We start from the raw sequence: 23,538 nt of genomic DNA on the forward strand, positions 1-23,538 counted from the left end.
TTGTTTTTTTGAGACAGAGTCTCGCTCTGTCACCCAGGTTGGAGTGCAATGGCACAATCTTGGTTCACTGCAACCTCCACCTCCCAGGTTCAAGGGATTCTCCTGCCTCAGCCTCCCAAGTGGCTGGGATTACAGGCACCTGCCACCACACCCGGCTAATTTTTGTATTTTTATTAGAGACGGGGTTTCACCATGTTGGCCAGGCTGGTCTCAAACTCCTGACCTCAGGTGATCCATCTGCCTCGGCCTCCCAAAGTGCTGGGATTACAGGCGTGAGCCATGGTGCCCAGCCTTCTTGTCCCTCTTAACCTGACACAACTGCTGTGCAGGAATGAGAGTGGAGAGGGGAGAGCTACCCCTTGGGCATAATGAGGTGGGCACCTGGGCCACACAGCAGGAGGGTGACAGGCCATACATTAAAAACGGCTTTTTTTCTTGTTAAAAATGCAGGAAAACAAATCAAGAGAAGAGAACAAAGTACACGAAAAGTACAGTGTGCTACTGCTTCCCCCAGAAACAGTCCTGGCCTCTTCTGAATCCCAGCGGGGTCATGTCATAAACGGGTTGTGTCATTCCTCTAACCAAGAAGGAATTTGTGGTCTCCATTTTATTTTTCAGGAGATAACGCAAAACTTCAGTGAAAGTAAGGGCTGTTAGGGCGCCCCACAGTGGAGCGGGGAAGATCCTTCGCTGTGGACCCACCGTGGGATGTCATCATTCCTGAACCTGAGGCAGTTCCCCTCCGAGTCTCACCCAGCAGCGAGCACCCTCCAGTCTTCAGAGGCACTGAATGAACATCGCTGCTGGGGATGCTTTTATGCGTATGTTCTTTTTCCCTCCTAATTTAAAGAGGATCCAAAAATGAAGTGTCTGGGAACCAGTACACACAGCAATGAGAACTGAGATGTCAGGGTTTGCTCCAGACACAAACACAGGAGTGAAAGACCTGATTGTGCAACCTGCAAACCCAGGCATTTGTGTGCTATTAGTACCCGAAAGTGCAGCCCTGCCCCCTGGACTAAACTCCCACGCTCTTCACTCAGATCAGCAGGGAGAGGCCTCTTCCAGCTCCCGGGTTCCATACAATGCCCATGCCCGTCCCTGTCCCCGGGGCACCTTGTCAGGCTGGGTGGGGCAGGCACACACAATCTCGGCGTCTTCGGTGGAGAAGTAGTCATTCTTCAGTAAGTTGTCCACCAGACACTGAGTGTTGCGGATGCGAGTGACCAGAAGTTCCCGGTTGCTTTTCAGTAATTGAATGTGGGGGTGAGACTCTGATGGGATTATTTCCATCTCACTGTGGCCCTGCTCTTCCATAGTTAAAGTAGCAAGTGGCTACTTTTCCCAAATTCATCTTCGGCTGCGTGTGTCCTCCCAGCAGTAGGGCAATCAGGATTCAGGCCCTACCCTCCAGGGCCCCTGCTACTCTGTGCATCCCCTGAAGAGACCAATGACATCATCAGCAAAGCAAAAGCTACAGAAAGAGCCCACCCCACCTCCCATTGGTCCTGGGTTTCTCTACCTAGAGCAGGAAGGAGCCATGCTTAAGACCTTTATCTGGCCAGGCGAGTTGGCTCATGACTGTAATCCCAGTGCTTTGGGAGGCTGAGATGGGCAGATAGCTTGAAGTAAGGCCAGTAGTTTGAGACCAGTCTATGCAACAGTGAGACCCCCCATCTCTCAAAAAATAAAAAAAAAATAGCCAGGCATGGTGGCGCACACCTGTAGTCCTAGCTATTGGGGAGGCTAAGGCAGGAGGATCACATGAGCACAGGAGTTCAAGGCTGCAGTGAGCTATGATCATAGCACTGCACTCCAGCCTGGGTGACAGAGCAAGGTCCTGTCTGCAACAAAACTTTCATCTTAGATGCATTAAAGAAAAAAAAATCATAATTTAATTGTTTGTGCTTGAGGGTTATATCACTAGAGTAGGTGACCAGAGATAGCCAACCCTTTTTTATTTTTAAATAGAAACTTCTTCATTATTACTATAAAGCAAAAGCGTGCTTCGATCTTAGACTGAGATAGAGATGAAAAGGTGTATTATTTTACATAATAAGGTTAACAGGGCTTGCAGGTTTCTGCATTCCCCAAGCAGGGAACAGGCCCAGAACTGGGAAAGAAGGACCTGTGGGGTTTGCTGGGAGACAGGGTCTCAGCACAAAATAGCCTAAGGAGAGAGACAACAGCATGAAGTCTCCTGTGGTAGCCAGAGCCAAGGAACCTGGGAACAGTGATGTCTCAGTCACTGTTGCCCATTTTGGTTTGTGCTATAACCTCTTCCCCCGTGTCCTTGACCTTCAGCAAAGTCTGTTATACACAAGCACCCTGGGGAAGGAGGGAGAAGCAATGGCCCCATGTGGCATGAAGCGGGACAGAGGGAGGGCAGAGGTGCAGGAGGAAGAGGGAGAGCCAGCACGGAGTTCCCGGGATTAGATTCCCAAGAGAGGCATCTCTCTGGAAACCCTTGAAAACAAGTGCTGAGTTTCTTGTCTGGGTAGGAACAGAGACCCAAGCTATTTCATTTGGGCATTAAAAAACACTTGTGTTTATCTGAGTTATCCCAAAATTGAACTCACTACCTTCCTTGTAACAGTAACAGCAAATAATAATGATAATTTTTTTAAAAAATCCCACAGCAGACCCTTCAGCCTCTTCTTGTCCAGGCATACTTGCACGTGTAAAATGATCTTGGAAGTGGAAAGGCCTGGAATTGGCCACTTTGTCATTTGTCTAGGCAGGAAAACCCATGCATTTCAGAGAGAGAGTTAAAAAAAACAGTTTTTTTGTAGTTCAAATAAAAGTTCATAGGTCTTTTAACACTATCCACATCATTAATATGTTTCACAAGCCACATCTGTTAACATTCAGGTCCAGTGGTTCTCAATTTTTTTTCCACCAAGGGCATGTGAGTCTCCTGCTCTTTGACACGCTTCCATGTTTTCTTTTTTTAACCTATCAAATGCCAGACCCCACGCAATAGCTTTCTTTTTAGAACCCAAATGGTAGAGCAGGAAAGAGTACAATTTCAAATTATCAGCAACAGAAGGGCAAGAGATCCTCACCAAAAAAATTTAAAGGTATGAAAATATTGGTTATTGTTCCAATAAAAGTTATTAAATGCTAATCCAGCCTTTTCTCCTTTTTCTTTTTCTTTTTCTTTTTTTTGGCAGAGTCCCACTGTGTGGCCCAGGCTGGAGTGCAGTGGCACAATCTTGGCTCACTGCAACATCTGCCTCCTGAGCTCAAGCAATTACCCTGCATCAGCCACCCAAGTAGCTAGAACTACAGGCGTGTGTCACCACACCCAGCTAATTTTTGTATTTTTAGTAGAGACAGGGTTTCACCATGTTGGCCAAGCCGGTCTTGAACTCCCGACCTCAAGTGATCTGCCTGCCTCAGCCACCCAAATTGTTTGGATTACAGGGATGAGCCACCACGCCCGGCTATTTTCCATGGCGGTCAATTCTATGACCCACTTTAGGATCCTTAGCTTTAAAAAACCGGCTCATTTAAAGCATACCAGTTGACAATATTAAACTTAAATTAGCAGTTAATAATACCTTTTTAAGTTTCTGACATCAATCTTTGAAGTTAGAATATTTTAAAACAACATTCTTTAAATCTTCAATTTCCAATTTCTTTCTGGAATCTGCAAAATCGAACAAAGACTTTCAAAAATCATTGTGGCACATGGTGAATGAATGAATAAAATTGGCAAGAGAATAATTTTAAAATCTAGTATTCCCAGATATCAGACTACTCTCTGTACCTTATTCTTTTAGGACAGTGTTTTCCAGACGTTCATCATCCCCCCTATAGTCACTTTTTGGTGGTTCTTGCCATAATTGAGACACACCTGTACTTTATTTGCTTAACTTTTTGTTTTCAACTGAGTTTTGAAAACGCTAATAATTTGAAAGGAATGTTATGTCACCACTAGAAACAGAAAAAAAAAAAAATCCTTTGTAATGCATAGAAAGTAACACAAAAATTAATTCACCAGAAATACAACAATATTACTGTATTCCAGCTAGTCCTGCTGCGGTTGGGGCCTGTTTTCTCTCGGAAGCATCTGAGAGATGTTAAAGACACAGTAGCACAGAACTGAGACTTTCTCTTTAAGATCATCACAAGGCTGAGAGAAAACTGGAAAGAAGTGGCTTCTCTCTTCGTGATTTAGCGTTTTTCAACGTCATGCTCCATTCTTTAGAAAGCTGGGAAGGGGTATTGCACAACTTCCTTCATCCCTCCTTTCCCGACCTTTGCCCGCCTCCCACGAGGGGCCCATTTTACTCACTGCTTCTGTCTCTTCCAAGCCTACGATTCCCATAAAAACAGCGACTTGTCTTCCCAGATGTTTTCTGTAATCGCCGCCATAGACAGGTATCTCCACCTCTTGCCATCAAAGGCAGAAACTGAAGGAAAGTCTCCTGACTTACAATCACCTAAATAAAGCAATATATTATATGACAGCCATCTGGCAAGGAGGCTGCTTTATAATTTCTAGAGCCCTGGCTTAAGATTTAATCAAGTGTGCAGAGTTAGCTCAATTCAGCAAGAACTTAACAAGGTGTGGATGTTGGAAAGGAAAGCAGAGAAACTGAACTCAGACCTGGTAAACAGAATCTAAGGGTAGACCAAAACCATACCATGGGAGACTGGTGATCAATTTAAAGTTCATGGGCACTTATTATCAGAAACACCAAAGAGCCAGAGATCTGCTGGCCCTGGCAGGCAATCCTTTCCTTTCTTTACTTGGTAAATGGTGGGTCCAGTTGATGAAGAGGGTCTGGTTCTTTCTTCCAGGCAAAGGGAAGACCAAGGTTGGACCAGGGCCAGGTATCTGGGAGCTGGGTCTGCTCTCCTCAGTGGGGCTTTCCCAGGCCAGTGGTGCAGACCAATGGGGACTGAAGTTGGAGATCCTGGTAAGGCAGCTCCAGGGAATACCCAAAGAAAAAAACCAAGCTAATGGAGGCAGCCAGAAAAAAAGGACGCACCACAGAACAAAAGATGGATCACCAATTGGAAAAATGAAACAGAGGAGATCAGAGGAGGGTGAGTCCACCACCAAAAGCCATCTCCTGAGGCTAAGGCAGGTGGGGGTAGAGCCTGTGGGCAATGAGGGAGCCCTCAAGGGAACTGGGGCTTGCACAGGCATCTCCTCCCAACTCCTCTTCTTTCTAGCTTTCTGCCCTCAGAGAGGGTTAGTTCCCAGGGTAAGGGAATCCCAGGGGCAATTCACCACTCCAGGCTCCTCACAGAAACCAGTGCCCAAGTCCCATCCTGCAATGTGATCTTCCAAACTAAATACAAGGTCTGCAGAGCCTCCAGGAGAAGATTCAGGGAAGCTGCTCTGGTGAAAAGGAAGCAGGGATTGCAGAATGGCGGATCTTCAAAGGGAAAAAGAAGACCACAGAGCAGTTCTGATGAATTGAAATACGACACAACTTCCCAGTAATTTAAAACTTTCTAGTAGCCACATTAATAAAAGTAAAAATGGATGGGTGAAATTAATTTCAATGATATATTTTAATTCTAATACACTCAAAATATTTCAGTATGTCATCCATACAAAATTCATGTATTTATTATTATTATTTTTTTGACATGAAGTCTCACTCACTCTGTTGCCCAGGCTGGAGTGCAGTAGCACAATCTCGGCTCACTGCAACCTCCACCTCCTGGGTTCAAGCAATTCTCCTGCCTCAGCCTCCCAAGTAGCTGGGATTACAGGTGCACACCCCCACATCTGGCTAATTTTTGTATTTTTAGTAGAGACAGGGTTTCATCATATTGCCCAGGCTGGTCTTGAACTCCTGGCCTCAAGTGATCCTCCCACCTCGGCCTCCCAAAGTGCTGGTATTACAGGTGAGAGCCACTGCACCCAGCCCATCAACACAAAATTTATTAATGAGACAGTTTACATTCTTTTTCTTCATACTAAGGCTTAGAACCCTGGCATGTGCTTTAACCTCACATCTCAATTTGGATCAACCACATTTCCAGTGCTCAAGAGCCACATGTGGCCAGGGGCTACTTAAGTGGACAGCGCCACTCCAGGGCAATCACTAAAAGCTAGGGTGGTGAGACGTCAGAGTTCCTGCCTGCTGTCCTTCCATTTAAAATACTGATGCCAGGAATGATCTTTGTTGTTGTTGTTGTTGTTTGAGACAGAGTCTCGCTCTGTCGCCCAGGCTGGAGTGCAGTGGCGCGATCTCGGCCCACTGCAAGCTCCGCCTCCCGGGTTCAGGCCATTCTCCGGCCTCAGCCTCCCCAGTAGCTGGGACTACAGGTGCCCGCCACCACGCCCTGCTAATTTTTTGTATTTTTAGTAGAGACGGGGTTTCACCATGTTAGCCAGGATGATCTTGATCTCCTGACCTCGTGATCCACCCACCTCGGCCTCCCAAAGTGCTGGGATTACAGGCTTGAGCCACCGCGCCCGGCCAGGAATGATCTTAATTGGCTTTTCAGATCATCGGCAACTCAGTGAGACAGAGGTTAAAGACGTGAGGTCACTGAAAATTCTGCAAACTCAGGAAGAAAATACATACTGGACCTACTGGTTTATACTCAATGTAAAATTCCCTTCACTGCTGCATACAATTTGGCAGCTTTGCATTCTTGCAAAGATCAGAGAGTAAGATACAAAAATGCTGTTGATGTTTGGTGAGTCAGGACTCTCCTATACCACTGGTGGAAATGTAAATCTGTGGAAGTCTCTGGAAAGTCCTTTGATATAGTATGTGTCAACAGACTCTGAAAACTTTCTATTTAGTAACTTTCCCTTCTAGAAACCCGCCTTTTGAAAAGAATCAGGGGTTCTGACGGTTTTTTTTTTTTTTTTTTTTGCGGTTTTTTTTTTTTAAACAAGGGACTTCCAGTCCTGGTTATAATAGAATAACTTGTGGCTCACACAGAGGACAACTGCCAGTAAATGGATTGACAAAGTATAGCATATTCATACAGTAGCACACAATTCAACAATAAATGCCAATGAAACAAGAATACATCATGAATGAGTGTCATAGATACTACACTGAGTAAGAGAAGCCAGGCTCAAAAGAGTACATAGGGCTGGGTGCAGTGGCTCACACTTGTAATCCCAGCACTTTGGGAGGCAAGGCAGGTGGATCACTTGAGGCCAAGAGTTCGAGACCAGCCTGGCCAACATTGTGAAACCCTGTCTCCTCAAAAAATACAAAAATTAGCAGGGCATGGTGGCATACACCTGTAATCTCAGCTACCAGGGAGGCTGAGGCAGGAGGAACTGGTTGAATCCGGGAGGTGGAGGTTGCGGTGAGCCAAGATTGTGCCATTGCACTCCAGCCTGGGTGACAGAGTGAGACTCCATCTCAGAAAAAAAGATTTCATGCGTGTGATTCTGAAAATCTGATCTAGAAATCAGATCAATGGTTTCCTGAGGCAGGGAGCAGATGGGAGTGGGGGAGAAATTGACTGCAAAGAGGAATAAGGGTCATTTCTGGGGAGATAGAAATGTTTTGTGTCTTGATTGCAGTGCTTGCTCTCTCCCTTTTATACAGTCACATATGTGTGTCTGTATGTATAAATATACATATAGATACATACAACTTGTCAAAAGTCAGCAACCCATACGCTTGAAATCTGTGAATGTTATTGTATGAAATTATACTTCCATGAAATTGATTTTCTTTTAAGCAAAGGCAAAATAAAGTTTTTCCAGGTAAAAACTGAGACCTTGTTGCTACTATATCTGCACTAAAATAAATACTAAATAGAGTTTTTCAGGTAGAAGAAAAATGATCCCAAGACAAAAACAAAAGTGCTGAGCAATAGGAAGTGTTAATAAGCTGGGAAACAGAAATGGGTACTGACCAAACTATACTATATTAATATCTCGTGAGGTCACCAGGACCCATCAGGAAACGATTGACCTCGAAAGGAGTCTCACCTCCTGGAGAGCAACCAGGACTCTGTCCCTGAATCATCGGCTGGCCCCAGAGAAACCACAGATACACACACACTCAGTGTCACTTTCACCCCAGGCTCAGTGTCACTTTCACCCCAGGCTTCTTTCTTTCCTTGCCCTGTCCCAGGGGACTCTGGGAGGAGATGTGCATTTCTTATAACTGAGATACTGAGATTTAAAAAAAAAAAATTATAAAGATGTTCTCTACATGTACCTTTCTATGTTTTAATAACTTTTTCTGTAAGTATAATACAATACCTGCTCACTGTAGAAAACTTGGGAAATGCAAAAAAAAAAAAAAAAAATTTAGAGGAATAAATTAAGTTCCCTATTACCCATATGCGGTAACCACTATTCTCATTTTGGAGCACTTCCTCTCAGCTTTTCTCTGCATGCATTTGCGCATATGCATTTCCTTCTACAGAGATCCACTGAGCACTTCCTCATGTCTGGCCCTGCGCTGTGCAAGGGCTCCAGCAGGGCCTAGTCTGATAATAGCTAACTCCAAGTGTTTTACTAGGGCGTCAGCATGGATATTAAGGCTTTATACACATGGTGAGAGGCAGGACAACATAAGGGTTACATCCGTGGTGTCTGGGATCTCTCGAGATAGCAGTGTTCAAATTCTGACTCATGAACAAATTAGAGGAAAGTTCCTGTTAAACGGACCGTGTTTGCTGGTGATTTTAGGCTGTGGGGAACAGGGGCACTCTCAGGTTATGTGCTGTGGCTCTCAAGAGCTTCCTTGGGCTCCAGCCAGGAGTCTGCTCCACTGCAGCCCTCTGTAATGGCAGGTGACAGGGAGACCCGGTTAGAGCTCCTCTCTCAGGGAGTTTAAATTTGAGCCATTTAGAGAGATGCTGAGTCCCAAAAACCCACAGTACGTGTGGGTTTGACTGCCCACAGCTGAGGCCACCAGCCACAGCTTCCCTTATTTTGTGTATCTTTATAATAAACCCCCATGAACATAGAGAGCCTAGTGTGCCCCTGTTCTCTGCAGCCTAAAAAACACTAGCACACATGATCCATTTAGTAGGAGCTTCATGCTGTGCAGAATCACCCAGCAGAGGTTTCCCTGCTCCAGTGTGACTATGAGTGCCTTCCTCCCAGGATGAGCAGACAAGACTGGACTCCATCCCAACTGATGGGGCTAGATTGAGAACAGAAACCTCAAGAAAGTCATTTCCCATCATCCACACTGGCCTCATGATTTCACTCTTTTTTTAGGCACCCAATTGTTGGGAATCATTATTTGCTCTTTTGTTTAATGTTTATATTTCAAAATAAATAACACAGCTTTCCACAAACTGGTGTTGCAACAGTAGCAGCTAAGATTCCTAACAGATCTAAGCCCTGTTGTAAAACATTCTGTAGCAATGTAGCAGATGCTCTCTTAGAGTTACAGCCCAGTGTTCTTCACCAGTGAGCTCTGTGTAGTCAGGCCATTCTGTAAGTTTTTCTACTGTGATACTTGCTATATAGGTTGGAAACAAATAAAACCATAAGCAAAACCAAGGCCAGCTTTGCTGGCATCCAGGTCATCTGGAACCTGGCCCAGTGCCATGCCATCCACCTCTGCTCCTGTCCTGACCTTCCCTCCTCAAGCTCTGACCACTTCTTGAAGTGAGTTCCCAAACAGCTCTGCTCTCTGCCACCTTGGTGGCCACAGGTAAAGGCCAGTGATTTTATGTACACAGAAAGGACTGGCTTCTAGGATATAACTTTATGGGTCACAGGAGAGTTTTCACAGACTTTCCCACCCCTTCCTTGAAAACCAGCACAGTGGCAGAAGTACTCTGCTCATCAAACAGTTTAGGTTCTTCTCCTAGACACCTGGTAGGATTACACTTCCCTACCCCCTTGAAGTTACAGGCTTTAACTCACGAATCATGAGCAGAAGTGGAACGCGTTGCTTTGGGTAGGAGGCTTTTAGGCATCACTGCATAATTTATCAATGTGTAATTTTTTTTTTTTTTTGCTTCTGGCACTATGATTAGCACAAGATGGGGGCAGCTCCATCAGCTCAGGCCCACAAATAACCACAATGAGTAGCTCTTGCCAACTCGCAATGGACATAAGATATGAGGAAGAAATCAGCCTTGATTGTTTGATAGCCAGGCATGGTGGCGCATGCCTATAGCCCTAACGACTCGGGAGGCCGAGGCAGGAGGATCACTTGAGCCCAGAAGTTCAGAGTTCAAGGCTACAGTGAGCTATGATCACATCGCTGTACTCCAGCCTGGGTGACAAGTGAGACCCCTGTTTCTTAAAAAATAAACAAAACCTTGGTTGTTTGAGCCCACTACAGTAAAGGACCCCTCTTAGCACAGAAAAGTCGCTACAACCTTTTTCAGATACTATAAATATTTATGGAATTAAAATTTAAGATAAAATATAACACCATTCTCTGTCTACCTCAGACTTAGCAGTCATCTATATAGGGAGATACTACTTCACTAGGAAGAAAAATAGGCAGAACATGCACCTTCTTTGTTTGTCCTGAGGTTACATCATTCACCTTCTCCCAACTCGTGTTGGGTCCCTGGTCCTGACACCTCACTCCACCCCTCACTTGGCCCCACAGAACCACAGCCATCATTTCTGTTAGAATTATTGGGTGGGTACCCATAAAAGCCAAGCAGACCAGTGATGAAAAAGAACATGGTGGAGCTGTATGTACTGACATAGAAAGATCCTCAAGACATCCTGTCAATTGAAAAACGCAAGTTGCAGAAAGAAATATAGAATATAATAACATTTATATGGCTTGCCCACATCCCCTGCCCTCCAAATACACAAAGCACTCCACATTTTCCATAGGCATACGTCCGTGAATGTAAACGCCAAGAAAACTACCTGTGAGAAGACACACGGTGTGAGAATAAAAATTACTTCTGGGAAGGTAGAGGACACCAGGAGTAGGGTAGTACTTTTATTCATAATGTTTTTTTTTTTATAAGAAGGCTATACACTTGCATGATTAAAATATTTTAGAGCTTTTTCCTCATGAGGGCATCTCAGGACATCTCAAGGCAGGCCAGCACAACATTCTCAGTGACTGCCTTCTTTTGAGGAACTGTGACTTTCAACTCAAAGGGCCCATCTGCCCTAGAGAAAAAATGTTTGGTCTCATTAAACTAAATGATGGTTCATTAAGACCAAACAAACTCAGATAAGATGTTAAGATTTTCTGTGCACCTGTACATAAATAAAAAGCTCTTCCTGTTTGGCAAAAGTATCACAGTAAATCTGATGGGATTGTGAGTAGGAACAGTTTTTTGTTGTTGTTGTTATTTTTGTTTGTTTGTTTTGAGACGGAGTTTCACTCTTGTCGCCCAGGCTGGAGTGCAATGGCGTAATCTCGGCTCACTGCAACCTCTGCCTCATGGGTTCAAGTGATTCTTCTGCCTCAGCCTCCTGAGTAGCTGGGATTACAGGCACCTGCCACCACACCCGGCTAATTTTTGTATTTTTAGTAGAGACGGGGTTTCACCATGCTGGCCAGGCTGGTTTTGAACTCCTGACCTCAGGTGATCCACTTGCCTCGACCTCCCAAAGTGCTAGGATTACAGGAGTGAGCCACCGCTCCCGGCCTGTATTTTGTTTTAAATTTAGTAGAAGGCCATCAACTTAGCATGTTACCATTAAGCCTAGTGAGAAATAAGGAATATAATATAAAGTGAAAAATAATCAGTCCCCACAAAAATAGTACAGAGCAAAAGTCAACAATACTGGCTTTCCAGTGGATTTTTAAAATCCCAGAGCCACAAGAAATACCATATTGAAGAAATACTCAATGATTGCCAAACGTTTCATTTCCTTTGTCTTGTATTTCCTCTTTTTTTCATATAACACATACCTCTGAACACTTTAACACATTAGCAGCTCAACTGCCTTCCAGAACATTCTGACACCAAGTGATGTTTTAATTTTGATTTCTCAGCAGCAAATGGATGATGTCGAAGGGGCCTCACATTTTCCCGCCCAGTATCAGCTCCCCAACCCAAATGGTTATTATTACCAAGAAAACTAGCTCAGATTCTGTTTCCCTTTCTGTTAAAAACACATCCTATCACTAAAGTTTAACCAGCAAATGCCATCTCTGGTAAAGTCACAACCTGTTATACACAATATGGGCTTCTAAGACATTCTGCCCACCACCATCCTGGACATTAGGAATAGATAACTGATATTCATTTATTGAATGAACCAAGTTAAAGCCATCATTCCTCACGTAGGTGCCTGCCTACCTCAGAGGTGATATAACCCAGATTGTAAATGTCAATTAGAGTGGGCTCCACCAACCCCAAGCATAACTTGCACACATATATCCATGAATGTGGGGACCACATATATCCATGAATGTGGGGACCACATCTGAATTCTCCTTTGGGAAATGACTTCTCTTGAATATGATTCATTTTGGTGAATTTAATCCACAGGCTCCACAGTTTTACAAGTAAAGAAGATAATTATACTCTACTCATTGACATGCACCGCTTGGATGTTCAGGGTTGTGGTGATGACGTGAACAACAGGCTTCATCATTCTGCAAGGTACCCAACAGCCAGCTGGGCAGATGAAGCCATGCCAACCGCATCTGGCAGGAGCCAGCACCAAACACATTTTACACAGCTTCGACAGAGCTGCATGGAGAACACACACACTTGGTCAGCTCAAACAGGGTCCTACTTTTTCTGCTGCACAATCCACAACAATCTGTGTTTTGTTGTTGCCTGTTTGTTTTTCTTGCTTGGTTTACAATTTCTTAAGGAACTTAGCCTGGAAAACAAGCGTGGTCATGTGTGCCTCTGCCATACCAGAATACTATAGACAGCCGACTCTGGAGAAAATCTAGCAGATGGATGAAGCTACAATTATTATTGGAAGTTTTTTAACTCCATTAACACTCATTGACTTTAAGTATCTGAAAGCCCTTAATCCCTCAGAATTTGAAAGCAGATGGAAGTCAGTCCCTCTCAGTATCTCCTTTCTCCCTCCCGGCTTCCTTCCCCTCCCTACTCCCTCTTCCCTCCCTCTAGCTCCCTCGGTCTCTCATACAAAGCACCTTATAGTGTGAGCTCCAGACACACAGACACTGCCACCCTGCCTACAAAGAAAGGAATGCAGACACAGCCAACGTCAGCACTGGGGGGTGGGCCCACAGCGGAATGCATACGTCCTTTCACAGCTGCCAGGGCCTTCTGGGAAGTCCAATGCCTGCCCCCACATCTCTCAGCGCCAAACATCTTCTGGTCAGGAAACTCTGTTCAGAGTGCACAGAGAGCCAGCTCCTCCCCTCTCTGCTGAAATCCTGGGCTCCTGAGGTCAAACAGAATGTTGTCCAAGCCACCTATTTTAGAGATGAGAAAACGGAGGCCCTGGGCAGGGCCCTGAACTTGTCTGGATCAATCAAAACTAGCATCCAAGTCTCCTGGCCCCGAGACAGTTGCTTCTTTTGTTTACTTCTGGCCAGAGTAGCCCCCTCAGTAGCCAAACATTTCCTCCATCCCCCCAAGCGGGGATGTCACCTGTTAGATTGGGAAAAGGATAGGGTTCCCACCTTACTCTGTTTCTCCCCTAAGCCCATCTCTCCCTGCTGGGAGGGCCCATGGTATTCTATCCCCACCTGCTTCGGAGGGCGGGAAACTTTGTGTGCTAAGTTGATTATTTCCCTTTCACATTGGTTGGTAGTGGCAGGGAAGGGCACAGACTCTAAAGCCAGGCTATCTGGTTCCAATCACCAGCTATGTGACTTGGACAAATAATGCTCTCTTCTGTGCTTCTGTTTTCTTCTCTATAAGTACAGATAATAACTGCACCTACCCCATGTAGGGATCTCTGTGAGCATGCAATGAGTTAATACACATATGTACGGTATTTAGAACAGCACTGGTCACATAGTAAGCACTGGCTGTGACCTACAAGAGGGCAGCCTAGGCCAGCATTTCCATCTGTCATCTTCAAGGCCAGCACTGACGACAAGGGAGAGTGTCCATCTGGTGAGTCACCATATCTCCAGCACATAGAGGGTGCTAGATAGGAACCGTCGAATGAATGAATCTGGCCCGGTACACTGCGAATAGCAGGTGCTTCATCATGTCCACTGATATGTGGATTTTCATAATTCACAGGCTCACTTAGGGAATGCCACTTACCAAGTTTATTGGTGAATAAATTCAATTTTCCATCCCCAATATTTTCTATTGCTCTAAGGCATTTCCCTTCGCTGCTGTCTTTAAAAGGTTAACCAGAGCCCAGCTGTCAATCTCAAAAGCATCGCCTGTGTGACTTGGTACTTAATCACCTACTGCTTGACACTTTCTTGGTTTTATGCAGGCTATGAAAAACAAAGTTCCAAAAACACTGCACTTGATATTCATCTCTGAGGGGCCAGTGAATAAAAATATCTTAATGAAGAAAGCCAACAGAAAACAACGGAGCCTTGAAGTGGAAACCAGTTTCCTGGAACTCCACTCTGTGAGAGGGCTGAAGTGTTTATGCAGAGGAAAGTGCCACAGAAGTGGCCGATCTGGAAGCTGGAGGACATCTGGATATGGCATTTAGGACTGACACAGAAAATGTCTGGGGATCATCAAATGAAAAGCACTCCACAAGAACAAAATATATTAGTCACCCCCGAAGTGGGAGTTGAAACTGGGCCCACAGCAAATAAACACTCTGCTGATCGCTGGCCAAAATGCTTAGTTGAAGACTTTTATTAACCCCACTGAACATGTATACACAGTCAGCAAGCATCTAGGACACAAACCTGTCACAGAGCTAAGTGGGAGAGTACCCAGGGATTTATGTGTGGTGACTCTGAGTGGCATCGAGAGGTTGAGAAGATGACAGAGCCATAACCCCTAAAGTATCTGCCCCAGACACGGCACCCCCTGGGCCAAGACTGCTCTCTTCCCTCTCTAAGTGAGGTCCCATGTTAAGCAGAAGGCCTGCCCAACCAGCCAAGATACACCTGGCCTGCAACACATCTGGCTCTGCAACCTCACGACAGCTTCACAGCAAGGAGGGAGAAACAGGGTCAGTGCAGATGCCTGGAAGCAGCCAGCATGCGATGCTAAGGATGTGGGCCCCACACAGTGGAGGCTTTTCCTGTGACCTGAAAGCTCCCAATAAAGAATTTCTTTTTTCTAAACTCTGGGCCTCCCAAGTGCACGCAAATGATGAATTCAGATTTTCAAAGGTGAACAGAGCCTGGAAGGCACCCCCTTTGGGACTTCTGGGCAATAGCTAGGAGGAGCAGAACAGACTAGCGTGAAAAACTGACAGCCCTTCCCATAGTCAGGGGGCCCTGACATTTGGTGCCTGCAGATTCTGAACCCCTGACCCACACATGCCCAACCTCCCTCCACTCTTCGGGGTCTTTTGTTCCTGTTTCCAAAGAGCCAGGAAGGACTGGACTCCACCCTAGTCCATCCACTGAAGTTCTGGATGAAGGATGCTGGGTGCCTAGGAGGCCCACACCCATTTACACTCCTCTGTCCCAGAAAACTGCGGAACAGGTGTTGTGGGCTGGGCAGACCTGGCTCCAAATCCTGCTTCTGCCTTCTTTCACTTTGTTTTGAGCCTCAGTTCCCTCATCTGGAGATTGAAAACCATACTTTCCGGAATTGTTTTACACACTAAGACAAGGTTTACATAGCTTAAGAAGTAGAGATTGTTCATTATCTGAATAAACAGAGGTGGTTAATGATCTTTTTCTTGTATATTATGAATGACAGGGAAAAGTCAGGAGGGGAAATTCCTCCAAAGTTTCCCTCTGCACTTTAGAATAAAACCCCAAATTCTTACCCAGCCCAGGAGGCCCTGCTTGGCCCAAGTATGTCTCATTATTTAGCTCTATACCCTCCTGGGCTTGGGCCTTACCACACCAGCCACTCAACACACCCACATCCTTCCCATTCACCTCTGGGTCTTTGAACCCGCTGTTCCCTGCATCCAGCATGATTTCACTCTTTTTTCCATCCCAAGTCCTAGTTGAAAAGGCTCATTCCTTGAGAGGTATCCCCAGACTCTCCTAATTCTACTTCCGCTCTGATCTCCTGTCTCATGACATGCTGTTGTTTTCACTTAAAGCACTTTCCACAAGTTATAATTATGTATTTACTTGTGTGCTTACTGCCCTAACCTCCTACTTATGGACTGTTGTTTATGTCCCTCCAAAGTTCACATGGTGAGGGAGAACCCACAGTTTGATGGTGTTTACAGATAGGGCTGTTGGGAGGTGAATAGGTTTAAATGAGGTCAGGGAGGTGGAGCCCCAATGATGGGATTAGTGCCCTTATAGCAAGAGACATGAGAGACCTCTTTCACAAACCAGGAAGAGAGTCCTCACCAAACTCCCACTCTGGCAACCAGGTCTCACACTTCCAGCCTGCAGAAGTGTGAGAGATAAATGTTTGTTGCTTAAGCCCTCCAGTCTATGATAGTTTTAGCAACCCAAGCTGACTAGGACATCCTCTCCACCCCCAGCCTACAAATTCCATATGGTCAGAGGCTGGGTCTGTTTCATTCACTGCTGTAATCCAAGTACTTAGTAGACTCCTGGCACCAGCAAGATTTTCTGATAATATTTGTTGAACTAACATGTTGCAGAATTGAAGCCCCAAAATACCAGAAGGAACCAAGAGCTACAAATAGCTTTCTAACAGCCTTCCACACCAGGGTGGGGGGCCAGCAGAGCACTTCACAACCACAGAAAGTCAGAAAAACAATTACTACCTCATTATCAGGAATGCTAAAGCAGCCACACCTCACTCAACAGAGAATTTGCCTTTCTGGGCCCCCAAATGACACTTACCCAGACCTCAGGGAAGATTGCCAGAACTCAAGAAGAGGCCAAAGCCACTGGGGTAAAGGAGAGGGAGGATGAGTAAGGAATGTCAAAAAAGGTGGTATACTTAGAATAGACCACTGCACCTTCGATGTAATATTGTTTTCAATACTGTTGCTGTCTACCTGAGTCTCAACCTGGGATTTCCTAGGCCTGGTTTCTGTCTTCTAAATACCCCCCACATCTGTCTGGGTGAAGGCATGTTTTATGATACAAAGACTAACAATCTCAGTGCATCAAGATGACATTTATCTCAAAACTAACATTGTAACCCACTCTAATAATGTTAGTCAATACCAGTGTCAGATTTTTTTTTTTTTTCAGTTGATATTAGATTAACCAGCCTAAGCAATGGATGAGGTTTAACGTTATCTGGAAGTGAGAGGAGGTGACAGGAGGAGTGAGCCTCCACTTTCACTTCCTAAGTAAGCTGCTCTTTGGAAGCAGGGGCTCTGTTTTCCAGAAATACAGCCCTACACAGAGCATAAGCACATCTAACTATTAATGGTAGGTGGTGGGCTTCAGGAGGTAGGTAGAATAAGCAGGGGCTGGGGTACTCACTGAGCAGCTGGGGCAGTGGTTAAGAACAGGGACTCTGCTACAAGTCCTGGGATAGACTTTGGGCTAGTTATTTAATCTTGTTGAGCCTCAGTTGTCTCCTCTATAAAACAGGGCAAATGACAACCACTGCGCAGGGTCACTGGGAAGATAAAATGCGCTAAAAAACAAACAACAAAAACCCTAAACTCTTAGACCAGTGTGGGACACAGGAAGTCTATGTAAATGCTATTCTTATTTAGGGTCTACCAGATCGGGCCTGTCATCATTTCATGTAATCAGATCAAGCCTCAAAGCAATCTTTCCAGATAGGTAGAGTTAGCCCATTTTACAGATTCAAAAGCCAAGGCTCAAGAGGATTAAAAACCTTATCTGAAGTCACACAACTAGGAGAAGGAAAAGACCAGCCCTGGAACCAAAGTAATCATCATAATCTTTATCATCATAATCATGACTTCCTAGAAGGTGGGTGATGTGCTAAGCACTTTTCATAGATTAGCTCATCAAATACTGAAAACTACCCAACAAGAAAGGCATTATTGTAACTATTTTACAAAGGAGGACACAGAGCTGGAGTGGTTAAGTATGTTGGCGAATGTCACACAGTTAGTTAAGGCAGTGATCCCCAACCTTTTTGGCACGAGGAACTGGTTTTGTGGAAGACAATTTTTCCACAGACGGTGGGCTAATGGGGGTATGCAGGAGATGGTTTCAGGATGAAACTGTTCCACCTCAGATCATCAGGCATTAGATTCTGATAAGGAATGGACAGCCTAGACCCCTCCCATGTGCAGTTCACAATACTGTTCCCCTCGTATAAGAATCTGATGCCGCCGCTGATCTGACAGGAGGCAGAGCTCTGGCAGTGATGCTAGCTCACTGCTGCTCACCTCCTGCTATGTGGCCCAGTTCCTAAAACAGGCCACTGACTGGTACTGGGCCATGGCATAGGGATTGGGGACCCCTGAATTAAGGAATAAAATAGGAACTTGATCCCGGTTCTGACTCCAAAACCCATTGTTTCTTCCATTTCAGCCCCACATGTCTGGTATACGTTATAGATCCAACATCTCTATTTGAAATCATCAACAAGCCTGTTTTCATATTAAGTATGAAACACTAGGCTGGGCACGGTGGCTCATGCCTGTAATCCCAGCACTCTGGGAGGCTCAGGCGGGCAGATCATGAGGTCAGGAGATCGAGACCATCCTGGCTAACATGGTGAAACCCCGTCTCTACCAAAAATACAAAAAAAATTAGCCTGGCTTGGTGGCGGGCACCTGTAGTCCCAGCTTCTTGGGAGGCTGAGGCAGGAGAATGGTGTGAATGTGGGAAGCAGAGCTTGCAGTGAGCCAAGATGGCGCCACTGCACTCCAGCCTGGGTGACAGAGCGAGACTCTGTCTCAAAAAAAAAAAAAAAGAATAAACACTAGCTTTGTTAAATGGAGTCCAGGAATGACCCACTCACTGAAGGGGCCTGTCTTGTAAGGAGTTAGGATATCCCCTACCAAAAAAGCCTAGCTTTCCCCCAATTCCTTCCAAGAAGGTTTGGTTTTGAGATCATAGGCAGCAATCTGGGCATGTGTTACAAGAAGCAGGGGAAGTTCTTACTCATTAGACCTTTAATCTTTTGGGAATTAGAACAAGAATACTCTCCAGAGTAAATCATCATCTGCTCTTGGCTCTGCTACCATGTAAGGAGTTTACTTAGCAATATGTGACTGCCAGGCCCAGTTGCAGGTGGCTCTGAAAATATCTACCAAGTGACTACATTCTCCCAATTCTGACCCTAACCTGTATGGTGGCAATGACAGAACAGAAGGCCAAGGGATATCAACTTTCTGAAACAAACATAATCATGGTAGATGTTCGTGCTTTATTAAAATCTTAATCTGCCAAAACCTGGCACTAATCTGATATTCACTTTGCAATTATCTGGGCCCTTACTACAGTGTTCTATAATTTGGAGGAAAAGGACACTTCAGTAAAACAAATTCTAAAGCGGCAGTTTACTAGAGAGTAACTATTAACTTCCATACAGTATAATGCAAAATTGCCTTGTTGGTTCTAAGGACGTGCCTCATCAGGGAACTCTGCCGCATTAGAGGACCATGGTAAGATCTCTTCAGAGTGGCATCATCCCCAGTTGGCTCAATGGCTCCAGAGACAGGGAGGATGGCAAGGGGAAGAGGTGGTGGCATGCCTGCCTTGGCCAACTCTTCACAGGAATCTTTGCTCACAGTTTGGTCTGTGGCAGTTCCAGATAAAACACATGTTTAAATAAGAGTTCAAGCCAGGAAGTCTTGCTTGGATGAACTTTCTAGTGGGGGTAAAAAATGTCAACTAACTGACATGCCAGTGACTACTCACCTCTTACCACAAGAGTCAAGTTTAGAAACATCACTTGCCCTCAGCGAATATTTGATGCACTAAAGAGTTTTTCTAGAAACCAGTTCAGACCTTTGGGGTAAATCAAAGAAGGCCCTTTGTGTGACATGCAACTGACTGTCCCCAGAAGATAAAAGAAAAGAGGACTTCTGAAAACTTGCAAGATACCTAGAGCCTCTGCATGACAAAAATTCAGCATAAGTACACATTTTAGCTTTTCTAATTTCTTCTCGCCTAAAACAAATCCCCCCAATAATAAGAATGATAGAAGAAACTAGTAACATAAACCTTAAATCCTACGTTCATATCTTAGATTTTGGGCAAATATTGAATCCTTTTCTTTGAATGAGAGATAAGACTTTGATAGTCTTGTGTAAGCAAATATCAGTGATCACACATACACTAGAAAAACACTTGATCTTTATGACTATATTACTTACTGTTTCTATTTCTGATGTCTAATCCAAACAGCGCTGCTGTTAGGATCAAAGTGACCATCCATGATGCACAGAGCATGTACCAGGGTAAAGTTCCAGCTGGGACGCAGGCATCAGCAATTGTAAAATTTGTGTTCTCCCTTCCTCAGATCCCTGACTGTCCTTGGTCATTGAAGAGAGATTCACTGTCCCTAGGCCGAGAGTCAGGAGCACAACAGGAACATCAAGGGTGTGGCGTGAGGATGTTGCCAGCAGGGAGCAACATGCGTGTGTGTGCACATACACTAATTCTGAGACCCTGTCCACAGCCCAGCTTTCTTGGAAAGCCATTTAAAAGATATATATGTGGCAACAGAAGGGAGGAAGTCTCAAAATTAAGAACAGTTTTTCTGTGTGTGTGTCAAAACATTCATTTCTATCACATGCAGTAAAACTGTATTCCAGAGCCATTAATATGCCCTGGGGGAGTGAGGGGATTTGCAGCCTAAGATTCCAGACTTAAAGCCTGCTAAGGCCTTGAGCTGGGCAGCAGGGTAGGAGAAGGAATGGAGCATTGAAGGGGACATTTTATACAAACATTCTCCCTCATAGTGGCTGTACTAAGCAAACAATTGACAGGCACAAACTGCCACTCCAGTGTCTAATAACTACCCCTGCCTGAGCACCTGCCAGCGCCACCACCTTCCAGGTGTGTGATGCACATCATCTCGCTGAACTATGCTAGCCTCAGGAGAGAGTTGCTCTTCATTTTACAGGTGGGAAAACAGGGGCTTGGAGAGGTCAAGGAACTTGCCCAAAGTCACAGCATAGAAGTGATAGAATCCAAGTTTGGATCCAGATTTGATGGGTTCCAAAGTGTGAACTTATTTCTCCACTCCACAAAAATAAAACCTACTCTTCTTACAATCTTTGAAAGACCCCTCTTCTAGCACACTGCTGTTTGTTTTAAACATAGCTTGCTTATCTGTCTGGCATATTCGGTAGAAGTCTGTACTTTGTCAATGCCTGGCTTGCCTGGATTTCAGCTACCTGGCCCCTGGCATCTACGCCCGGGTGAGAACAGGGTATCCACTCCTCTCTAAGATGCATCGTGGAGTTACTCTTTTACTCTTCCCTGAAAGTGATAGTTCAATCTTCAATATTGGCAAGCACGGCTTCTGGCTTCACTTTTTGTTGTTGTTGTTTGTTTGTTTTTGACGGAGTTTCGCTCCTGTTGCCCAGGCTGGAGTGCAAGGGAGCGATCTCGGCTCACTGCAACCTCTGCCTCCCGGGTTCAAGCAATTCTCCTGCCTCAGCCTCCCGAGTAGCTGTGATTACAGGCACGTGCCACCACGCCCAGTTAATTATTTTTATTTTTATTTTTTTAAGTTGAGACAGAGTTTCACCATGTTGGGCCAGGCTGGTCTTGAACTCCCGACCTCAGGTGATCCGCCCGCCTTGGCCTCCCAAAGTGCTGAGATTACAGGCGTGAGCCACCGCGCCCAACCCTGGCTTCACCCTTAAAGCAGAAAGGCCAGAAGTCATCAAGGCCATGGGTTTACTAGCTTCCCCAGACTTAATTTCAAACACCAACAACCGAAACGTTTCCTAGAATGCAGAGCCAATGGGGCATCATCATCTGTCATTTCCTATGTTTTTCACAATGTGCCAAAACCACTGCGCACATTGGAGGCTTTTTTGAATGTGATATTCAGGCGACCTTGCCAAGCATTGTCTCATTTCCTTACTTTGTGGAGCTTGAAACCAAAGGGAAGTTCTCACCCTGTCTCCAGGACCAAGCAGGGCACTGGGAGCAGCTGTCCCGTCTGCAGGCGGGACTCCATGAAGACTCCAGGAAGGCCCCTGTCTGCCCTTCCAGCCTTTGGTCACAAACCCTCCAACGCTGGCTGTACGCTGGAATCACTTGGGGAGCTTTTAAAAGATACGGAGTCCTGGGTCTGACTCCGTGAAATTCTGACGGAATTGATCTACGGAGCAGCCTGGACCTCTGGATTTTAAAAGCTCCCCAGGTGGTTCTAAGATGCTGGCGCGATTGAGAACCCCTGCCTTCGACCACAATGGGATAAACGATTCCGCTGACGGTGCAGTTCATCCCTCTCAACGTTTCGTTACATTCTTCAAACTCGCGGGTGTCTCCGGTTGGTTCCACCCAGAGCTCCTCCAGAGCGGCGCTGCGTTCCGCCGGCACGCAGATCCCGCCTCCCTGCGCCTCCTCGCTCGCAGCGCCCAGGATCCCCGCAAGCGTCTGCCCCGCGCGAATCCCCAGTCGCTGGGACTTACTTGGCCACCAGGTTTACAGACTTCGCAGCCGCTGAGAGCTAGAGAAGAGCCCAGAGAGCGCCGTGGTCCGGGGGCGCCGGGGCCGGGGAGCGCCGTGGCCCGGGAGGGCGCTGGGCCGCAGTTGCGCGAGGGAGGGGCAGGACCGGGGCGGCCGCCTCGCGGGCCCGGAACGGGAACTGGCCGCGACAACAGCCTCAGCCGCGCCCCTCTGTCGGCGCGCCCAAGAGCCTGCCGGCTGCTGGGAGAGGCCGCGGTCGGGCGGGGGCGGTCAAGGCAGGGTCCCACCGTGTTGCTGTTGCCGCTCGTCCGGGTCGGGCGCGGGGGGAGGGGGCGAAAGAAGCTGCACGCAGAGGAGCGCCTGGTGCGAGAGGGTGAGCAGCCGATGCCACCGCGCAAGGCCCAGTGGACAGGCCCAAGTTCGCCCGGAGGTGACACACTTGGGAATTCGTCGTGCCAGGCCCGTCCCCCTAAAAGTGCCTACCCAGCACCTGCAACCAGAGCCAAGGCCTGGACATGATAGGGAAACTTGTTAATACGCGACACGTGGTCCTGAGGAAATTGAGCTTAGTGTAATCAAATTTTAATAACACTGCATACGTTTCAATTTATACCTTTTTAAAAATCTAAGCTTTTCTTCCTATCCTGAAATTTGTTCTTGGGAGTGCACATTTTATGTTCTATGCATATGCTGTAGTAAGTTGTAAAGGAGTTTTTAACGTGCTAGTAAACGTCCCCAATAAAATAGTTTAAAACGTTTTGAATGGGGAACGTGTCCATAAAGGATATTGATGCTACAGTAAGTTGTCACTTATTCACACTGAAGAAGTACATTCAATCATATAGCCACTAATGCTTGTGAGTATTAAAATTCCCATCAGAGGCTGCTTTCTGAGAAAGAGAAAGTATGTTCTTAAATGTGAAACTGCAAACGTAAAGTTGATAGGATCAAATGTGCCAACTTATAAGGTCAGGCCTCTGAGCCCTAGCCTGCACTTATACATCCAGATGGCCTGAAGCAACTGAAGAATCACAAAGGAAGTGAAAATGGCTGGTTCCTGCCTTAACTG

General features: G+C 45.8%; 1 protein-coding gene across 2 annotated transcripts in view; it reads right to left on the reverse strand.

Annotated features, from left to right (window-relative positions):
- Nucleotides 1-22,645, reverse strand: part of NOD1 (nucleotide-binding oligomerization domain containing 1) — a 48,556-nt gene extending 25,911 nt beyond the window's left edge. The window contains exons 1-5 of one of the 2 annotated variants that reach the window (XM_011953940.1): nucleotides 22,472-22,607; nucleotides 8,033-8,122; nucleotides 4,301-4,448; nucleotides 3,564-3,652; nucleotides 1,117-1,438 (exon numbers count right to left, since the gene is read on the reverse strand). In XM_011953940.1, coding sequence (XP_011809330.1) covers nucleotides 1,117-1,317 — 201 coding nt within the window. In that variant the 5' untranslated portion in view covers nucleotides 1,318-1,438; nucleotides 3,564-3,652; nucleotides 4,301-4,448; nucleotides 8,033-8,122; nucleotides 22,472-22,607. Of the gene's footprint in view, nucleotides 1-1,116; nucleotides 1,439-3,563; nucleotides 3,653-4,300; nucleotides 4,449-8,032; nucleotides 8,123-22,471 lie in introns of both variants that reach the window. The other variant, XM_011953939.1, reaches the window with a different exon arrangement.
- Between the last annotated feature and the right edge of the window lie 893 nt (nucleotides 22,646-23,538).

Source organism: Colobus angolensis, unplaced genomic scaffold (assembly GCF_000951035.1).
Source record: "Colobus angolensis palliatus isolate OR3802 unplaced genomic scaffold, Cang.pa_1.0 Scaffold378, whole genome shotgun sequence".
NCBI classification, from domain to species: domain Eukaryota; kingdom Metazoa; phylum Chordata; class Mammalia; order Primates; family Cercopithecidae; genus Colobus; species Colobus angolensis.